Raw genomic sequence first — 17,022 nt, 5'->3', positions numbered from 1 at the left:
TATATGGCTAATACTGTCGTACGTGGGCCTTTGTGGTCCTGAGACACACCGCACTTCCGAAACACTACCGTGTGAATAGATTATGGCAGAGATGAAGGGCCAAAAGAGACGGGAAAAGTTGAATCAGGATGCCGTATTGGTGGTTCAGTAAAAAAAAGTTTGATTTCAGATCCTAATATGCATTGATACTGCTCAGGAGTGTCTCTTTATGTTAGCTTATTGTTGAATAAGGTAATCTTATAGTGCCATGAAAACTTAAATTCTGAGATCATGCTCACACAAGTACGGTTATTAGAATTTTGAGTTTCGGGATTCATAAATATCTACTTGAAACGTGCCGTTAACCTAGTTGCAAGGAATAAATGTGAACCACGATCGCATATATATACTCTCTATGATATAACTTTTGGTTAACTTCCGGCCCTATCGTTATAAACTTCAGTCAAAAATCAAAACTGATTCGTACACTAAAGTTATTAGCTAACACCCTGGGATCATCTCGCTTCTAGAAATAAAAAAGGCTAGGTACCATTTATTGTACTAAAATTACGGTCAAAAAGCTGCACTCACGTCACACCTAGCATTAACAAAAATCAAAAAATAAAATAATATGGTACTAAAACTACAAACATATAGCTAAAAGGCTGCTGTCGCTTCGATCCTAGCACGCTTCCGCCTGCTGCTGGGCAATAATCGCAGCCTTCACTTCTTCGCTCACTACGCCATCAAAAACGTCCAACGGAACGTCCTTCAACCCAGTAAACTTAATCCCTGGCGGCGGCTGAACCACAGTGTCAACCACAACCTTCCCCGGGATGCCACCCTCCACGCGCACAAATGCCGCATGCAGCGGCTGGGTGTGCGCGGGGAAGAAAAGCAAACCAGAGTACGAGTCCTTAGCACCCAGTGCGTAGACATTCGCGCGGACGCGCGCAAGCTCCTCATCACAAAGGCGTGCGGACAACGCGTGCTGGTAGCGCCAGTTTTCATCAGTGAGCACAACGTGTTGCGTATCATTCTTCGCAGTCGGATGCGCGAGTGTGGAGATCGGATTCCACGGCACGTATTGTGCCGGCTGTCCACCGAGCGGGTCGACAATTTCGCCCTCACGCGCACCCAGATCGCGTGCACGCTGTTCGTAATAGTCATCCGTTACGCGGCGCCCGTTAACGATAATGCGCGCACCGAACTCGCGGTAGATCGAACGCGCTGTCACAAGCGAGATCGAGCGCCCCTTGTACGTAGGAGGCAACAAGTCTCTTTCGATCAAGTCCGCCTTCTCTTCGGGGCTACACACATACTTGTACAAGTGCTTATGCTTGTGGAACAACAAGTAGGAGTCACGGAAGCCCACGCACCGTGCAGGCTCTGTTGATAACATATAGCGCTTCTCACCCTTGCCAAATACCGTGAACGTGCGTTCACGGAATACGCGGCCACCTTTCAAAATCCCATTAATATCGATCTTTGTCTCACCGTCAACGTCTGGCGTTACCACAATCTCATCGTCACGTACCTCAAGAGGGTTACCGTCATCGTCCACCAATGGTGCGTCAGGCTTTTTGACGGTTGTGCGCCGCTTGCGGCGCCCATCCTGCGACTCCAGGCGGCGCTTGGGCGTCTTGAAAATGCCACGTTTCTCGCGCTCGATCGTTGCACGGTTCTTCGCTCCTGGTGGTCTCCCACGGCCCTTGCGCCGCGGCGGCTCCACCACCTCCACCACCGTCTCTTTCTTGTCCACTTTATCATCGATTGTAAGGTCATCGGTGATGGACACATGTTCCTCCTCCTCTTCCTCAACCTTTTCCGTCTCGCTAGCCCCGCTGTAGTCATCGTCTTCATCGTCCTGTGGCAACTCCTCAGGGTTGATCCCGAGCTCTGTGTCAAGTTCAACAACCTCTACTGTCGTACGACGTGAGCGCGAACGCGAAGCCAAGCGCTCTTCGGTGTCAGACCCTTCGAGGGAACTGAGTCGTCTGGATTTTCTTCTGTTCATAATGTGTTGGAGTGTTGATGGAATCAGCAGGTGTTGTTTGTGAAGACACGCGTTTTTGAGTTGAAAAGTAAAAACTCGCGCGTCGAGTATACAGGATGTCAATTTTTCGCCCAGAGATGAAGCCATGCTACAACTTGCAACCCGGTCTACAATATATTGACAAAAGAAATTATGCCAGTGGGAACCACAGAAGCAAAAACGGCAGAAGTTGTAGTACCCGTGCAAACTGTAACGGTGTCTAGTGACGTTACAGTGAGTGTATCTAGTGAGATGGGCACGGTGGTAGGGGCTTCAGCTGCTAAGGCCAACCATACCTCTGGAGCTCCCTCTGTAAAGCGCCAGAAAGTGGAGCAAAGCGTCCGCTTACAATGCGGCTTCATCATTCCCAGAAAGCAACGTCAGTGCGGTATGACACGTCGCGCCGGCCAGGACTTCTGCGCGGTGCATTCTACAAATCCGGAGACAGCTCAGAAACGTGTTGCGTGTCCCCAGGATGGCCGCCATTCCGTGTGGGAAAAGGATTTGCAGCGGCACTTACTCAAGTGCAGGGTTGGGATTCCCAACACCTATGAGGTGTGGTACAAGGAAAACCTCAACCTTCCCCAGGAGTCGGAGCGAGCCGTGTGTGCTGCGAACACTTCAGTGGCCTCCTCTGCGGTGACCGGTGACATCACTGCGGAAGACTTTGCTATGTGGATTCCTGTCATTGAAACGGTCTTTTCTGCTTTCGCTCCTTTACCATTTATCCAGCATAACCACGCGAGCTTGTCGCTTCGCTTAGGCGAGCTTGGTAACCAGAAACATGCCATCCAGCAGGCATCCTTGATCGGCCACCTTCACGCAGAGGGCTTGCTCGTGCCGAAGGGCGACGCCGCGCACATTTTCATGGAGTTTGGGTGCGGTAGAGCCGAGTTATCGCGATACGTCAACCAGGCGGCCCTCCACCATAGCGTGGGGCCCATTCGTGACGGCGCGAGCGGTTTCGTGTTGATAGACCGTGCAAGCAACAGAAACAAGTTGGAGCAGAAGTTGGTCAAGGATTATTATGAGGCAAATGCGAAGTGTCCGTTGGTGCAAGCTGATACGAAGAAGGCGCACGCGCCGAGCGTGTTGCGCATGAAGGTTGACATCAAGGACTTGCTGCTCGATGAGGTGGTGAAGATGCCAGAAATGGCTAAGTTTGGCGATAGAGTGAGGTTTATTGGCATTTCTAAGCACTTGTGCGGTGCTGCAACAGATTTGACGTTAAGATGTATCCAGAATTCCCTTGAAATGGTGAAGAACATGCGGTTCAAGGGCTTGGTGGTGGCCATGTGCTGCCGCCACTGTTGCGCATACGATATCATGCTCCCAGGAGCAAAGCAATTCCTCACCACCCGCGGCCTAGATGCGCGCGCGTTTGCGGTAATGATGAAGATGGCTTCTTGGGCTGTTTCTGGGCGCCGTCCGGGAATGGCAGATGAAGATTTGAACGGCCACATCAGCGGCCTCACAGTCAAGGAAAGAGAAGAAATCGGGTTGAAGGCACGACGTATCATAGACGAGTCGCGCCGGTTTGCGTTGGAGAGTAGTGGCTTTGACGTCAAGTTGTGTCACTATGTCGAACGCGATATCTCGCTTGAAAACGTCTGTTTGATCATCAAGCCAAAGGGCGAGGGAAGTGAGAGCCCGTAATTTTCTTTCTTTAATATGACCTTATATCTGATACCTGGCTACTGTACTAAGTAATTAATAAAGTTAATTTTGTGTATATCATTTAATTTTACCCTGTGAACAAAATTACCCAAGGAGTAGCATTAGTTAGAATTACATCGCTATTACACAGACGAGTACTATTGGTAATCTCACTTCGGCTAATTATGAACCCTCAGTATATCTACTAGAACGGTACGACATACCTAATAGAAGAGTTTCCGGCCACATCCTAAAACAACCATGTATTATACCATCCGTTGTACTACTAAGTTTAGTTTCGAATTGCGCTAGTGTATAGATTATGATTTGACACGTTATAGCGCTGGTGTTCTACGTATATTCTATTGCTTGCTTACAAACTAAGACGGTTTCATCTTCCAAGGTAAATAGAGCAAATAAATGGTACTTTAGATTCATTTCAGACACGTTGTTGTTGCCATTATTTCTGATGACTCCAATTTCTCTCTTTTTTTACGCTTTACGTTTTACACCAACTTCAGAATTCATTACGCAAAAAAAAAGAATTGAATTATTATAATATAAGACCCATAGGTCATTTTCCACCCATACTCTATCGATTAAATTTATAGAATCGTATTCTCCTTGTCAGCCTCTTTCAGCTCGAATGCCAATAACAATGTGATGCTGCATCCTGCACGCAGATGCCATATTGTTTGGGCGAATTCTCAGACATGATTTAAGTCATCTTAAAGCAGACACACTCCACTGTTGATGTCCCACTATAATGCTATCTAACAAGCTATTTGATCAAAAGGTGGATACCTCTAAAGTGAACAAGCCTATTTTTGAGTATTGGATTAAGGATAAGCTCAACACGTATTTGCCGGATGACGACATTGTATCCGAATTTGCGCTCAACTTGGTCACAGAGGTCCAGTTCCCCGATATCCGCGAAGTGCTAGGGCAGCTAGAAGGATTCTTGGAGGAAAATACTAAACCCTTTTGCAAGGAGCTCTGGAGGTTATTAGTGTCCGCCCAAACTGACAAAGATGGGATTCCTGTCGAGCTTTTAGGACTCAAGATGAAGCAAGCAGAGGCCAAGTTACTACAGCCCACGACCAGAAACCATGGAAACAGCTACCGTAAGTCTGGATCTAGTAGAGATGAACATCCGTACAAAACCCCTGCCAGAGAGCCGTACAATGATGCAAAAGGCAGATCTAATCCAAGGGAGAGTGCCAGATCATATCCATATAGAGACGAACACAGAAGCTCGAATTCTCACAGAGATGAGTACAGAAATTCGAATTCTCATAGAGGTGAAGGTAGGAAATCAAGTCATCCCCAAAGAGAAGAGAGCAAATATAACGGTCCAAGAAGAGAAGGTGGCAGATCTAATATCCTAACAGGTCATGAAAGTCGAGACCAACACAGAAGAGATGGTGAAAGTGAAAGAGGTATTTACAGGAGAGATGATGTGGACAGAAGATATACACACAAAAGGGACGGCGAAACCAACCAGAATTCACGCAGACGGCCAGATAATCGTAATTATGGGGAGCGTGACAGAAGTCCCAATAGAAACCGGACGGATAAAACTGAGTTGAAGCCAACAATGGGTGATGCGACCCCACCACGGAGGCGTCTGCCGAGTCGAACCCCTTCCAGATCCCCAAAATATTGATAATAACAAAAACACGTATGTATTATCTGATATATTTACTAGTTTAAAACGAAAAGTGAAACGGATTGGAAATGACCGCATACCGTTCACTTTTTCCAGCAGGCTCAGAAAACGAAGCAATAAGCCATTTCATCCAACCACTTGATAAACCGATATCAGAATTTTATAATTTAAAGTGTAATACAACTTTCACCATTCTCACAAAAATGACTCAAGCTTTGATCCAATTCACTTGGACAAAACCTTATCAATTTATGCAGCATTCATGTTTTAGAGAATCTTTATTAAGCTTAAACTACTGGAGGATGTTCGTTTTCAGCCATAGGCAGGATAGTTTCTATTCATCAAAGTGGCAGCATTGCACCATATAATGCATTTCTTCATATTTTATAGTACAATGGAACATTTGATATTACTCCAGGTTCAACGCCGGACTCGTCCCGCACCTCTACCACCTCGTCTAATAGAAACTTTCTTATCTCCGCCGCGATATCTTTCCTCACAAACCCATTTAGCTCTGCAAAGTCTAGGTCATCGGCATGGGTACTTAGATAGCTAATAATCACATCTTCATCAACTTGCTTAAGATCGAGGTCATCGATAGCATCCTGTGACATGAGCATATCCTGTAGTCTATCTGAGTCATAGTCCTCCAAGACGGAGGCTTCTTCCCTCGTCTTGATGGCCTCTGCTTGTGCCTCGATGTAATTTGTGCCCGCATATTTGGCAAAAAAGTTGGTTTTGTAGTCTGCCGAGCCATGCCCCATCAATATGGACGAAAATATCGCGTCACTGGGTCTGACAACAGGCTTCTTCTTGTGCTTTGGCACCTTAAAGATGGGCCTTAAGGTGTTGAAAAAGTGCACGGTCTCTTGCTTCTCTATAGTTCGCTTCTGTTTTACCGTCAATCTGGATTGCGGGAGACATTCCTTTCTCAACATACTCTGATGGATCCGCAGGTATTCATCCTTGATGGTTGCGATTTGTTCGTGGTTATATGTGGGTGGAAAGTGGAATGTAGGCGTATATGCAAAGGGAGAGGGTGGAATGGTTGAAAATGGCTCTTCGGCCTTGACTGTAGTCTCACTCACTGACAAAGGGTCTGAATAGCTGAATTCCATTAATTTGAATAGGCTTAATATGTGCCAAAGATATCTTTATATGTACTGGGCAACTGTTTATAGATCGTATGAAAAAAAAAACTTATCGTTTGCTGCATGCAGAAATAAAATTTGTTAGTGTGCGGCTCGAGGGAATACAACACACATTATGCACCATCACATCTTTCATGTGATATACCTAAATGAAAGCAGAAGGTGGTGGAAGAAAGGGAAAAAAAAATTCTGTGTGACCATAATGGACAGCTCTATAGTGGTTAGTATACCAACCCCCTAAATATGAAAGGCGTGAAAACCAGCACTACCATTACCAAAGAGTAATACGATGTATGGAGTTTGTGGGCCATACTTCATAAAGTTGTATCGTCGCGTGGTCACCCCCGTCCTTGAAGACGGAAAATTCTAGGTTTCCTCTATTACTGATGACTGTAGACCAGTCAATTACACAGGGATCTAAGGTTTCGGTCCCAATATCCATATAGCCGGCCTTTCATACATGTTTGTAAATTTCCTAGTCCCTTTCGCCCAAAACGGCACCAACGGCCTTGATAACATCGGAGTGCAAGTTTTTGCTGGCAGCGATGATTCCCTTACTAGCCAAGGTTCTGCCCTTGCCAAAGTCCAACGGGTTGCCATAGATATCACTCACAATCCCACCACTCTCGGTGATCAACACCTGACCAGAAGCGTGATCCCAGATCTTCTCTCTGTAGGTGTCACTGACAGGCAATCGCAAGTAGATCTCTGCCACACCCTTAGACAACGTGCAGTACTTGGCCTGTGAGTCCAAATTTATGGTGGAGTCAAGCGGGATGCTCAATTTCAATTTAATCTGGGATTGGGTATCGTGCGAAGAATGCCCTTTTTCTACACCTTCGCAAACCTTCACATCCTTGAACTCCAAATCGTTCTTCATGAAAATTCTTTCAGTCTCAAGAAGCAGCTTCAATGGCGCCCAGAGATCCTGGAAGTAGGAACCAACTCCTTCGATGGCGGAGAAGAGACCACCGCGTGCAATAATAGAGTCCTGGCCTTGTGGGATCGGCAACACTTCTGGCAAATTAGGACATCCAATGACCCCCAACTTAACTTTGCCATCGACAATCAACGCCAAACAGACAGCAAACTGATCACCTCTGATGAAACCTTTGGTGCCATCAATTGGGTCCAAAGCCCAAATACGGCCCTTGTTGCCACCCTCGGAGTTACCCATGTCGATGACATCGCAGATTTCCGCTTCATCCTTGAAGCTGCCCAATTGGGGGGCATGTTGGGTGTCCTGAGACTCAACGTCCTTAACCAACTCAAAAATCTTTCTTCTTAAAGTATCATCTTGTCTCAACACATCTGAGTCTTCCTCCCCCACAACCTCGTCGTTAGGGAAGGCTTCCTTGATGGCCTTAATAATAACAGCCTGCGCACCGAAGTCACCGATTGTGACTGGAGACTTGTCATCTTTGGTGACAGTATTGGTGCCGTTCTTCAAGGAGTCGCTGACCTGCTTGGTTAAGATAGAGGCTCTCTTCACGGCAAGCTGAGCGATCTCTAGTTCTTTGCTGTATGGGATGGTGGACATGTTGGAACGGAAAGATGGAACAACAAATCTGGATAACTGTAGCGATTTGGAAAGCAACAAGGGGAAATTGAATAAAAGTAACGCAACCAAAACAGCAATTAAAGATGACTTGAAGAGTACCTTTGTCATGTAAACGCCAGCCGATCCAAGATGAAAAGTCACTGGAGTCTATGGACAGGAGGTACAGAAAACGCAGGAGGTGCAAGAGAGACAATATAAGTATACCGCACGGAAGAACGAGCGCCACCTTATCTAATAACATGTGACCTGCAGTGTTCAGCCCGCAGGTGGAAGTGTGATTTTACAGAGCTTCGAAGTTATTAGTTGGAGCTTTGATGGTATAAATTAATAGGATTGAACAGACATTTATAAACTAGGATTAACATTAATTATACGCTTTTCTTTCTGATACTATGTTTATGAGCTCGAAAAAAAATAGAGAGCAGCCATGACTTGCGTCCGTAAGTGACACTTTATACTCTGAGAAAGCAAGTACTACAACACCGTATTGTAAAACATTAAAACATACGAAATAAATGCCATTCTATACCGCAGTATGATGCCTAGGAATCCTCAAATCCATCATTACTTGCCACATGAGCAACTAACTGGTTGTACTTCATAAACATATCTTTCAACTCATTGATTGATAAATCTTCAAAGTTCTTGGCTTTCCCACCAGTGGCATACTTTCCAGTGGCCTTTGGTAACTTTGTCGTTCTGGATATTTCAGCCCTGGATTCACTCTTGGCCTCGGCAATAGTCTGGATTGGAACAGGAAAAACTTCCTTGAGCGGATTTGACGAAGACGTAGATAAGGAGTCACTAGAGTTGTGCAGGATGACAGCTGAAATGCTGGTGCTGTGCAGATTGAGCATGGACTGCCCAAACTTATCAATCAAACTGGCAGCCCTGCTTCTGCTCTTCTTTTGCTTGATGGGAGAAGTAGGAGGGATGAATGGATCTTCGTTCAAAGATCTCAACGAATCTGAAGATCTGATATTCTGCATACCATTAAACTTCACGAGAACATCGTTAAACTTGCCAATCGGATTGAATGACGAAGATAGAGAAACCGCCGATGGAGAGTCAAAGTAGCCCGTCTGTTCGACCTCAATCAGTTCCATAATACTGCCGTCATCTACTAATGGCACCTGGTCATTTGACCCAATAGAGCTTAATGCAGAGTTCGAGTTCGATCTTCGTGTTGCGTTCAGAGTAGCTGGGGGTTGCGGGCCGCTAGACGCGCGGTTGAAACGGCCCAAGATCCCCTTGAAGCTGGAATCTAACGCGGAACCAAGATTTCTGATCGCACCAGGATCTGTCAAGGAATGCAAATCAGATGGCAAGAATGATGGGGCAGAGGGGAGTGCGTTATAAAACAAACCGCCGGCGGTCTCGGTGACGGGAGGCGCGCTAGTGACTGACTTTGTGGAATTGGAGCGCGATCTGTTGGCCTTCAAAAATGTCTTGAAGTTGTTTACAGAAGGGGCAGCAGTCACCCTGACTGTAGGAGCAGTTTCGTTGACCCGGACAAAGATGTCTTCGTACGGCAACGGCACATTCAACAATGGGTCACCTAACACCTTCCCTTCGTTTTCGAGGTCGAGCTCCTGAGCAGTCAACTTGGACAAGTACATCACAATTGCTTCGAAGTTAGTCAAACTGTAGTTTAACTCGCCATGCAAGTCTTGCTCGTTGAAGAACCGCTTGATGTAGAGGAAGTTCAAGTAGATGTCGTCAACTGATGAATTTATGCAAAGATACATGAGGGCGGGCAAGATATAGTCGTTGCTCACATGGAATGGCTTGTCCTCTGTCTGCACGGCGCTGTTGATTTCGTTCAAGTTTTTGATGATCAAGTTGTGTGTCTTTAAAATCGTCAATAATTTTTCGCGGGGGGTGAACACCTGATTTAAATTGGCCAACTCATGCAAGGAGTCCTTGAAGTAGTACAGAAGAAGTAGTTCATCATTTCTGAAGCACTGGTTGGCAGAGGCATCGCTCTTACCAATGTCCAAGAGCTTCACAAACGGGATGCACAAGTCCCTCAACAACTCCAACTTGTCGTTTAGTGATGCGTTGAACTCCACCTCCGACTCGCTGTGGTTCTGGAACTTGAAAATCCTGTTGTAGATGCCACCAAATAAATAGCGCTCACTAAGCTCCCAGTACTTAATGAGCTGGTAGGTGAAGAGCTCCTGGTTCGTGCGGAGCAAGTTTGCGTAGCGCAACTCCTCCGCTGTCTTCAAGAGGATTACCTTGGAAGTTTTGCGGTAGTCGCCCTCTGGAAGGCTTGTGTACGTCTTGGAAATATTTTCTTGAATGGAGGCCACGATCACGCGCGACTGTACTTTGTAGAAGTTCTGGAACATAACAGACACGTTGGCAGGCTTCAACGGCGTCTGATATTTGGGCTCCGTGAGCGAGCCCATAAACTGGTCAATAGACAGGGAAATGTCTTGTGGAAGGTCCTTCAACGTCAACTGGTCCATCTTCCACTTCTCAGCCGCCACGTCGGTGTCAACAGGGCCGGGGAAGGTATTATCCGAAGCAGCCACATGATCGGGGAAGGCTTCGGGCGAAACAGCCGTTTCAGGGGAAGCGCTGGTTGACTTTGAAACATCGTTCTCAGGCTCTAAATGAGTCTTATCAGCTTCTGGCGCGGCAGGGATAGCGTTCTCTTCCTGAGTATCCTTGGGCTCTTCCTGAGCAGTTACAACCGGCATCTCCTGGGTTTCTGGACGGTACGAGTAAATAATGGACTCCTGCTCCCAGCGTTTCAGCTGATTCAAGGGGGGCGTGTGAAACATCTATCGTTTCTCAGTGTGTTGCTTAATATATCCAGGTGTGTGTAAACTTGTGAGCTTAGAAACAGTGGCGTATCAGGGACGAAACGTAATGAAAGCGATGTAAGGAGAGTATCGGTGACTATTTCTGAGTGTATTCCAGGTATATGAATACAATCTGTTCTGGTTTAATCAAAATAATATGACTTTTTTTGCGGACGATTGAAGGTATCGTGACGGCAAAGGATCCATTTGATAAGGTTCAGTACGGGTCGCTTTTTGTTATCGCACCTGAAACCAGGGGGAACGAGCGTGGCAGTTCGCGCACGTTCACTGCGGCCGTTAGTCATGACATGGTGAGGAGGTGAATTAATGCCAGTACAGAAAATGTACAGTGTGATGAGGGGATAAAAGTGTATTGGTAATTACTATACTGTGTTTATACCGTTAGCTAGATCTGTTGATAATGACCAGTAGAGCTCAGGTGTGGCTCACCTCAAACACATTGAATTTCTTCAGGGTAATAGCTAGAGATTGGAGAAATCTAATCCTAATCCCAAGAGACTGAAAAATATCCACAGCCACTCTAACTGGTCAAAAGTATATAAGTTTCTTAGTGATGCCGTGGCCTACCCATGGTTCTGTGTGATTACGAATAGTTGCAATATCCACCCAAGTAACAATATAGCGCTTAGCTGACGGCTGGAGGATCTGTCACTTACTATGGCCATTTCATGGCTGATTTTGGTTCCAGTTTACCTCCTTAGCTGTTCTTTTTCAAGTCTGGTTATGTTTTCAAGCAATTAAATGCCTGGCTTATTCCCAAGGGATAGAATGTCCACACCATGAATGATGCAGCTTTGATGAAACAAGCCTGCAAGACAATTTACCTGAGTAGTAATTCACCTGATTAGCGGTGATCTTTGTCGGGAATAGGGTAATTTAACAGATCACTCGCACCACTTCAGTCCCCTGACCAATACAAGTAAACTAGAGAAACCCCATAGTGAACTCCAGATGACACCTTCTTTACCTCTAACGACGCTTGAGCTACTTCGGACAAGAATCAGATATTTTTACGTGTCCACTTCCATGCTGCTATCGGTATCATTGTAAAGCGTTTGGTCGCCAATCTCCAGACCGCGTTCCTCCTCCAGATCCACATCAATGCCCAGCCCTTGGTCCAACGGACTAAAGACCCCAGAGCCATAATTCTCGTAGTAGGAGCCATATCCCGAATAGGCTAAGTCGGGGCCAAGGCTAGGCGGTGTGGACGTTTCGAGAGGTCGGGTATCGATCTCTGCGTCGATCTCGTCAAGATCCATGTCGATCTCACCCAAGGAGAACCCGATGTGTTGGTTAGGGGTCAGGTACATCAGGCGGTCCCAGTAGTTGTAGCGGTGGTTATCTTCACTCAGAGCAAATCGGATGCGGCGCGGTGTTTTGCGCGAAAATTGTCGCAAACACCATTTAGCATAGCTGTCATAAAGCACCTTCCAGAAGTTATAGTATTTAATGGGCGTCCAGTGCTTGAGGTGTTTGAGGTACCCCTCGCGGATGAACAGGGGCGTGGTAAAGTCGATGGTTCTGGATCCAGGAATCAATGCTACAGTATCAGCAGCGGGTAGTGTGGTTTCAATCTTGTCTGAATCTTCGACGCCATCCTCTGTGTTTCTTTGTGTGGTTTCAGAGAGAGAAAGCCGGTCAAAGCCTGGAATGACGAGCCTTCGCTTGGTGGAGGATGGAAATTCACTAGGGTACAGTCTTTTGACGGGCATATAATAAGCGGTATTATATTGTGATCTTGAAAGAATAGAAACGTGGTCTAACTGTCAAAGGTTGAAGAATGGTTGAGTGTTAGAATTTACGTTATGTGCCGTACGTCATTGACGCGGCGTCGCGGCATCGCGCACCATAATTTATAGTTCACCAACTAAAGTACGATGTAATAACTAGTCTAGATTTTAAGGGCACAAGGCATTTTTTTTGTTGACCGCTTGGAGATTGTGTTAAAATGTGGTGGGAGACAGGCCATGAGAGAGTTCTAGAGTCTTCCAGAGCGTTCTACCTTTTGGCAGGTTGGCAGCTGCATGTAGGTGTCAGGAAGGGAAATCTCGAGCGAAGCTAAGTGAATAAATAGTTGGAGAATGACCAAACGTGCTGGTAAAAATTTAAGAAACGATAATTGTGGTGGTCTTCGGTAGCTTATTCAATACCAATAGCAATGCCGCAAATTTAGGCAAGGCTCCCAAAACAGCTAGCCGTTGTACGCTAATTGACAGCGAATGACCAAGTCTGATGATCACTATAACTCCACCCTATGCTCTGTAGTTTGTGTTAGATAGCGATGTCAGTTTAGCAATATTTCCTGTAGTTAGTGACAAGGCGTATTCTATGCCTCATAATGAGGGGCATTGTTATGACGCCCTCGTGACCGGCGTGTGAACAGCTCTCACATAGTCCGTTGGCACATGCAAATGGCAATAGTGGAAACCTAGAATGACCGAAAGCGGGATCTTTGAATTTCTCTTGGCAAATGGGTTATCCTTACTTTCCGAACTCTGTAAACCGAGAACTGCAAGACCAGAGAAGTTAAAACTGAAAATTCATATATATATTATGACATCGGCCTGATACTATTTGAATTAAAACTAGTTTTGCGTTTAATCCATCTCTTCTGGAAGTCATTCACCGGCATTGTAGTAGCATATAAAGAAATCCGACAAGCAAGATCATGTCTTTGATGACTGGTACCCTAATTTTTACTCTAAATTAGCAATACGAGAAGCACAGATCTCCTCTAGCCATCGCTCTATAGGTCGTGTCAATCAAGGCCGATGTGAGAATACCTTCCCTGGTCTAGTCTTGAGGGGTAACAAATCTCGAGCCACAATCGCCGCGCCGCTTCCAACGTTACGCAGGTTAAACGGGCAAAAAGGAACCAGAGTATAAGACGGCCGCTCCCAAGTACCTTTTATTGCCACCGCAACGTTGCACAGATATCACCATCAAAGGTCATTAATCGGTAGAAATTTCCAGTACATGTTTGAATTTTTTTTTTTAAAAAAAAGATAAAAGTTGTATAGAGCTTGAAACTTGCATCACCCTATTGTTGGTAACGCATCAGCAAGGGATGGTCCGGCAGGAACACTTTCCGTGCGGCCTACCGAGGCGGCAGGTTTCGCGTTTGGCGATTACGTACATCACGGGACTCCCTCTGGAGCCGAACTTCAGTGTGTCTCACACAGGCAGCTAACATTTTTCCTACTTCTTGTCCCGGTTTAAAAACGCGCCTGTATTCTCTCACACTTGATACCTGGACAGACAGACTATTTCCCTACATATAATGAAGGTATGTATGATGATTAATAATCTATAACCTCAAGGATCCCAGAGACCTCAGAGATTGCCCCTCAAACCCCGAAACGTCAAAGATCAGCGTTTACCCCCAGCAAAACAAAACGGCGCCTAGAAATCCTCAGTTTTCCCAAAGAATAAAGCATTGACTGACGTAATCCAGCTGGGATAAGAAATTTGATATGGATGATGAGCCAGTCATGTTGAATTCTGATGATACAAAAAGTGAAAGAAAGAAAATACTTAAGGGCGGAGGCGAAACTGACTCTTGAAGTGAAAGCTGCAGGCGATACCAGGCGAATTTATCGCAGTTTTCCGCTTTGTGGGAATTTACTCTTCAACTTCATATACTAACTATCCAGACATTCAAGAGAACGCTCAAAGGAGATAAACATCACTCAGGCGAATCTTTTGGGAAGGGTTCGGCCACACTCTCGCCCAAATCGTCCGCCAGCGGTAAAGGTGGGCTCTATTCGCCGACTAAGGTCGTTAAAGCATTGTATGACTACCAACCGCAAGGTCCAGGCGAGTTGCCATTCACCAAAGGTGACTTTTTCCACGTAGTGAACGAGGACGACGAAGACTGGTACGAGGTGTCGAACCCGGCAACAAACTTGCGCGGAATGGTTCCCATCGTGTACTTCGAGGTGTTTGGTCGCTCACGCCCCGCTCAGACATCACCACAAAAGAGTCCCGGCTTAGTTTCTCGCCTGGCCTCGACCAACGCATCCAACAACTCCGGCCTCGGCACCTTGTACGCCAAGGTGATGTACGACTTCCATGCCGAACGGCCTGAGGAGTTGGATGTTAGTGCAGGAGAGAACTTGATTATCTGTGCGCACCATGAGCAGGACTGGTTCATCGCCAAGCCCATTGGCCGTCTTGGCGGGCCCGGTTTAGTGCCTGTGGGATTTGTCCAGGTGAACGATTTGGTCAACGGTGCAGCGGACCTGTCGCCTGTGGAGGTAATTATCCAGAAATACAACTTACCAACGGTGCGTGAGTGGAAGGAGAAGAATGCTAAATACAAGGCCAGCTCGATTCCGTTGGGCGACCCACTGGCAAAGGTTCCAGAGTCACCGCGAATGGGCGAGCAAACCCGTGGCGAACCGTCAGGGCATGTCACATCACCACAGACCCGTACCCCGTCGCTAGCCCGCATCTACGTCGTTGACGTTTCCGTCGAGAGCTTCGCCTTGCACAACGATAAGTACTGGTACTTGGTGAAGCCTACGATGTCTAATGGTGTGGTGCGTTCGCTCTGCCGCTACTACGAAGACTTCTTTGACTTCCAGATCAAGTTGCTTGACACGTTCCCCGACGAGGCTGGTAAGACTGTTGGGGTCAAGCGCATCCTTCCATTTATTCCTGGACCACTCATGACGGTCAACGAATCTATCAGCGCCCAGCGGCGAAACGACTTTGATGTGTACGTCAAGAAACTCATCTCCTTGCCCACACACGTCGCAAAGTCTGAGTTGGTCGTGGACTTGTTCGCGCTACGTGACGGCGACAGGGAATTTGCCCCCGACCAGGACTACTTTGAGCTGCCCAACCCCCAGGCGAACGCGCACGCTAGTAACGCCCAAAACGAGAATCGTATCAGCGACCGCAACTCTCATTCCCAGCGGTCGATAGGCCGTGCTCTGACGTACCAGCAAGACCGCTTGTCGCAGTACTTGGATGTGGACCGTAATTCGCGCATCTCTATGCTCAATGGCGCCTCGCCGCACAACAGTCTCCCGGCGCGGAACTCGCACCCAGGTCCGGCGGGTTCACCGCCACCGCTGACGAAGAAGACCAAGGTCAAGGTTTACTTTGAAGACGATATCTACGCGTTGCTCGTAGCTCCACTGACAACGCTTACCGCGATCAAGAGTGATATAGCAGAGCGGATCGGTTTGGAGGGGGACGTCGAGATCCATGTGAAGGACCGGTATGATGCGGATCCGAATGATGGCTTGGTGGCGGATGACGAGCTGTTGCGGGCGGTGTTGGCTGGTGACAAGGTGAAGCTTGTGATTGTGGAGAAATAGGTCAAGTCAGGTGCTGCGAGGCAGTTTGGTGAAGATTTTTTCGAAGGGCTGTTCGAGGCTTCCGGACGAGACTAAAGCGTCGAATACCGAAACCTGAAGGACTTAACCAGAAGGGCTTAACCAGAAGGGCTATTAATCGGAAATGCTTACCCAGTCGAAGATCCTTTGTACTGACAGTTCCTGGAGCTTCAGCTAGAGACATCGTTGCCTTTTAGGAAGTACCCAGGCTATAGAAGTATACCCTAGAAACGGTTCAAGCTAGGTGTTCCCTGGTGAACATTTCGGGCTATTGAACGTAGAGAGGACCTATAACTGAGGCAATGTCTTAACCCCCAGCTTATATTAATCCACGGAAAGCCTACAACTACCGTTATTGTGTAATTATGCTTAATTGAATGTATCATCCTTCCATTTTTGTCTTTAATTATGCTCTCACCGTAGGGTCATTATCTGGAAGTGTCCTACTTGTGAAGTCAGGCATACCCATGGCTAATTTACGTTCTACGTTTGTGGCGCTAGCCCTATGGAAAATCATAGTGCGTGTATGATTTCTCGTTGTCATACAGTAATAGCTATTTTCGAGTGAAATACTAGGGATTTCACCACAGGCTGAGAATCTAGACATGTAAAATGCTTTATAAAGATCATAAAATATGGACTACAGATTTTATTGAGATAGATTGCCAAATCGTAAATGATTCCTTTCATGGAATCTCGTTGTGTCTTAGCTGAAGGATGAACACACAAGTCTCCTTTTGTGGCACATTCTCAGAAAATTTACCAACATGTGTACTAAGCCAAGTACCCCAT

General features: G+C 46.6%; 8 protein-coding genes across 8 annotated transcripts; 3 read left to right on the top strand and 5 right to left on the bottom strand.

Annotated features, from left to right (window-relative positions):
- Positions 1–521: 521 nt before the first annotated feature.
- On the bottom strand, positions 522–2,013 carry NPL6 (Npl6p). The gene has a single exon (XM_019130097.1). It carries the CDS (start codon positions 1,994–1,996, stop codon positions 662–664), a length of 1,335 nt encoding a protein of 444 aa, XP_018982376.1. The 5' UTR covers positions 1,997–2,013; the 3' UTR covers positions 522–661.
- An 87-nt stretch (positions 2,014–2,100) lies between these two features.
- On the top strand, positions 2,101–3,712 carry BABINDRAFT_163781 (tRNA:m4X modification enzyme). Its single transcript, XM_019130096.1, has one exon. It carries the CDS (start codon positions 2,168–2,170, stop codon positions 3,668–3,670), a length of 1,503 nt encoding a protein of 500 aa, XP_018982375.1. The 5' UTR covers positions 2,101–2,167; the 3' UTR covers positions 3,671–3,712.
- A 707-nt stretch (positions 3,713–4,419) lies between these two features.
- On the top strand, positions 4,420–5,579 carry BABINDRAFT_163779 (uncharacterized protein). The gene has a single exon (XM_019130095.1). It carries the CDS (start codon positions 4,437–4,439, stop codon positions 5,334–5,336), a length of 900 nt encoding a protein of 299 aa, XP_018982374.1. The 5' UTR covers positions 4,420–4,436; the 3' UTR covers positions 5,337–5,579.
- A 33-nt stretch (positions 5,580–5,612) lies between these two features.
- BABINDRAFT_163778 (uncharacterized protein) lies at positions 5,613–6,489 on the bottom strand. Its single transcript, XM_019130094.1, has one exon. The coding sequence runs from the start codon at positions 6,455–6,457 to the stop codon at positions 5,717–5,719; it is 741 nt and encodes a 246-aa protein (XP_018982373.1). The 5' UTR covers positions 6,458–6,489; the 3' UTR covers positions 5,613–5,716.
- Positions 6,490–6,491: 2 nt separating this feature from the next.
- BABINDRAFT_163777 (uncharacterized protein) lies at positions 6,492–8,198 on the bottom strand. Its single transcript, XM_019130093.1, has one exon. It carries the CDS (start codon positions 8,028–8,030, stop codon positions 6,966–6,968), a length of 1,065 nt encoding a protein of 354 aa, XP_018982372.1. The 5' UTR covers positions 8,031–8,198; the 3' UTR covers positions 6,492–6,965.
- Positions 8,199–8,403: 205 nt separating this feature from the next.
- BABINDRAFT_163776 (uncharacterized protein) lies at positions 8,404–11,028 on the bottom strand. Its single transcript, XM_019130092.1, has one exon. It carries the CDS (start codon positions 10,841–10,843, stop codon positions 8,594–8,596), a length of 2,250 nt encoding a protein of 749 aa, XP_018982371.1. The 5' UTR covers positions 10,844–11,028; the 3' UTR covers positions 8,404–8,593.
- An 867-nt stretch (positions 11,029–11,895) lies between these two features.
- On the bottom strand, positions 11,896–12,597 carry BABINDRAFT_169392 (uncharacterized protein; the record flags this gene model as incomplete). The annotated part of the gene is made up of 1 exon (XM_019130656.1): positions 11,896–12,597. One exon carries the CDS (start codon positions 12,595–12,597, stop codon positions 11,896–11,898), a length of 702 nt encoding a protein of 233 aa, XP_018982370.1.
- Positions 12,598–14,102: 1,505 nt separating this feature from the next.
- BEM1 (phosphatidylinositol-3-phosphate-binding protein) lies at positions 14,103–16,623 on the top strand. Its single transcript, XM_019130091.1, has 2 exons — positions 14,103–14,171; positions 14,539–16,623. Exons 1-2 carry the CDS (start codon positions 14,166–14,168, stop codon positions 16,210–16,212), a joined length of 1,680 nt encoding a protein of 559 aa, XP_018982369.1. The 5' UTR covers positions 14,103–14,165; the 3' UTR covers positions 16,213–16,623.
- The last annotated feature ends 399 nt before the right edge of the window (positions 16,624–17,022 follow it).

This window comes from Babjeviella inositovora (assembly GCF_001661335.1).
Source record: "Babjeviella inositovora NRRL Y-12698 unplaced genomic scaffold BABINscaffold_18, whole genome shotgun sequence".
Taxonomy (NCBI): Eukaryota; Fungi; Ascomycota; class Pichiomycetes; order Serinales; genus Babjeviella; species Babjeviella inositovora.
Note: the sequence above shows the minus strand (reverse complement) of the source record. Positions and strands in the feature narration are given on the sequence as shown.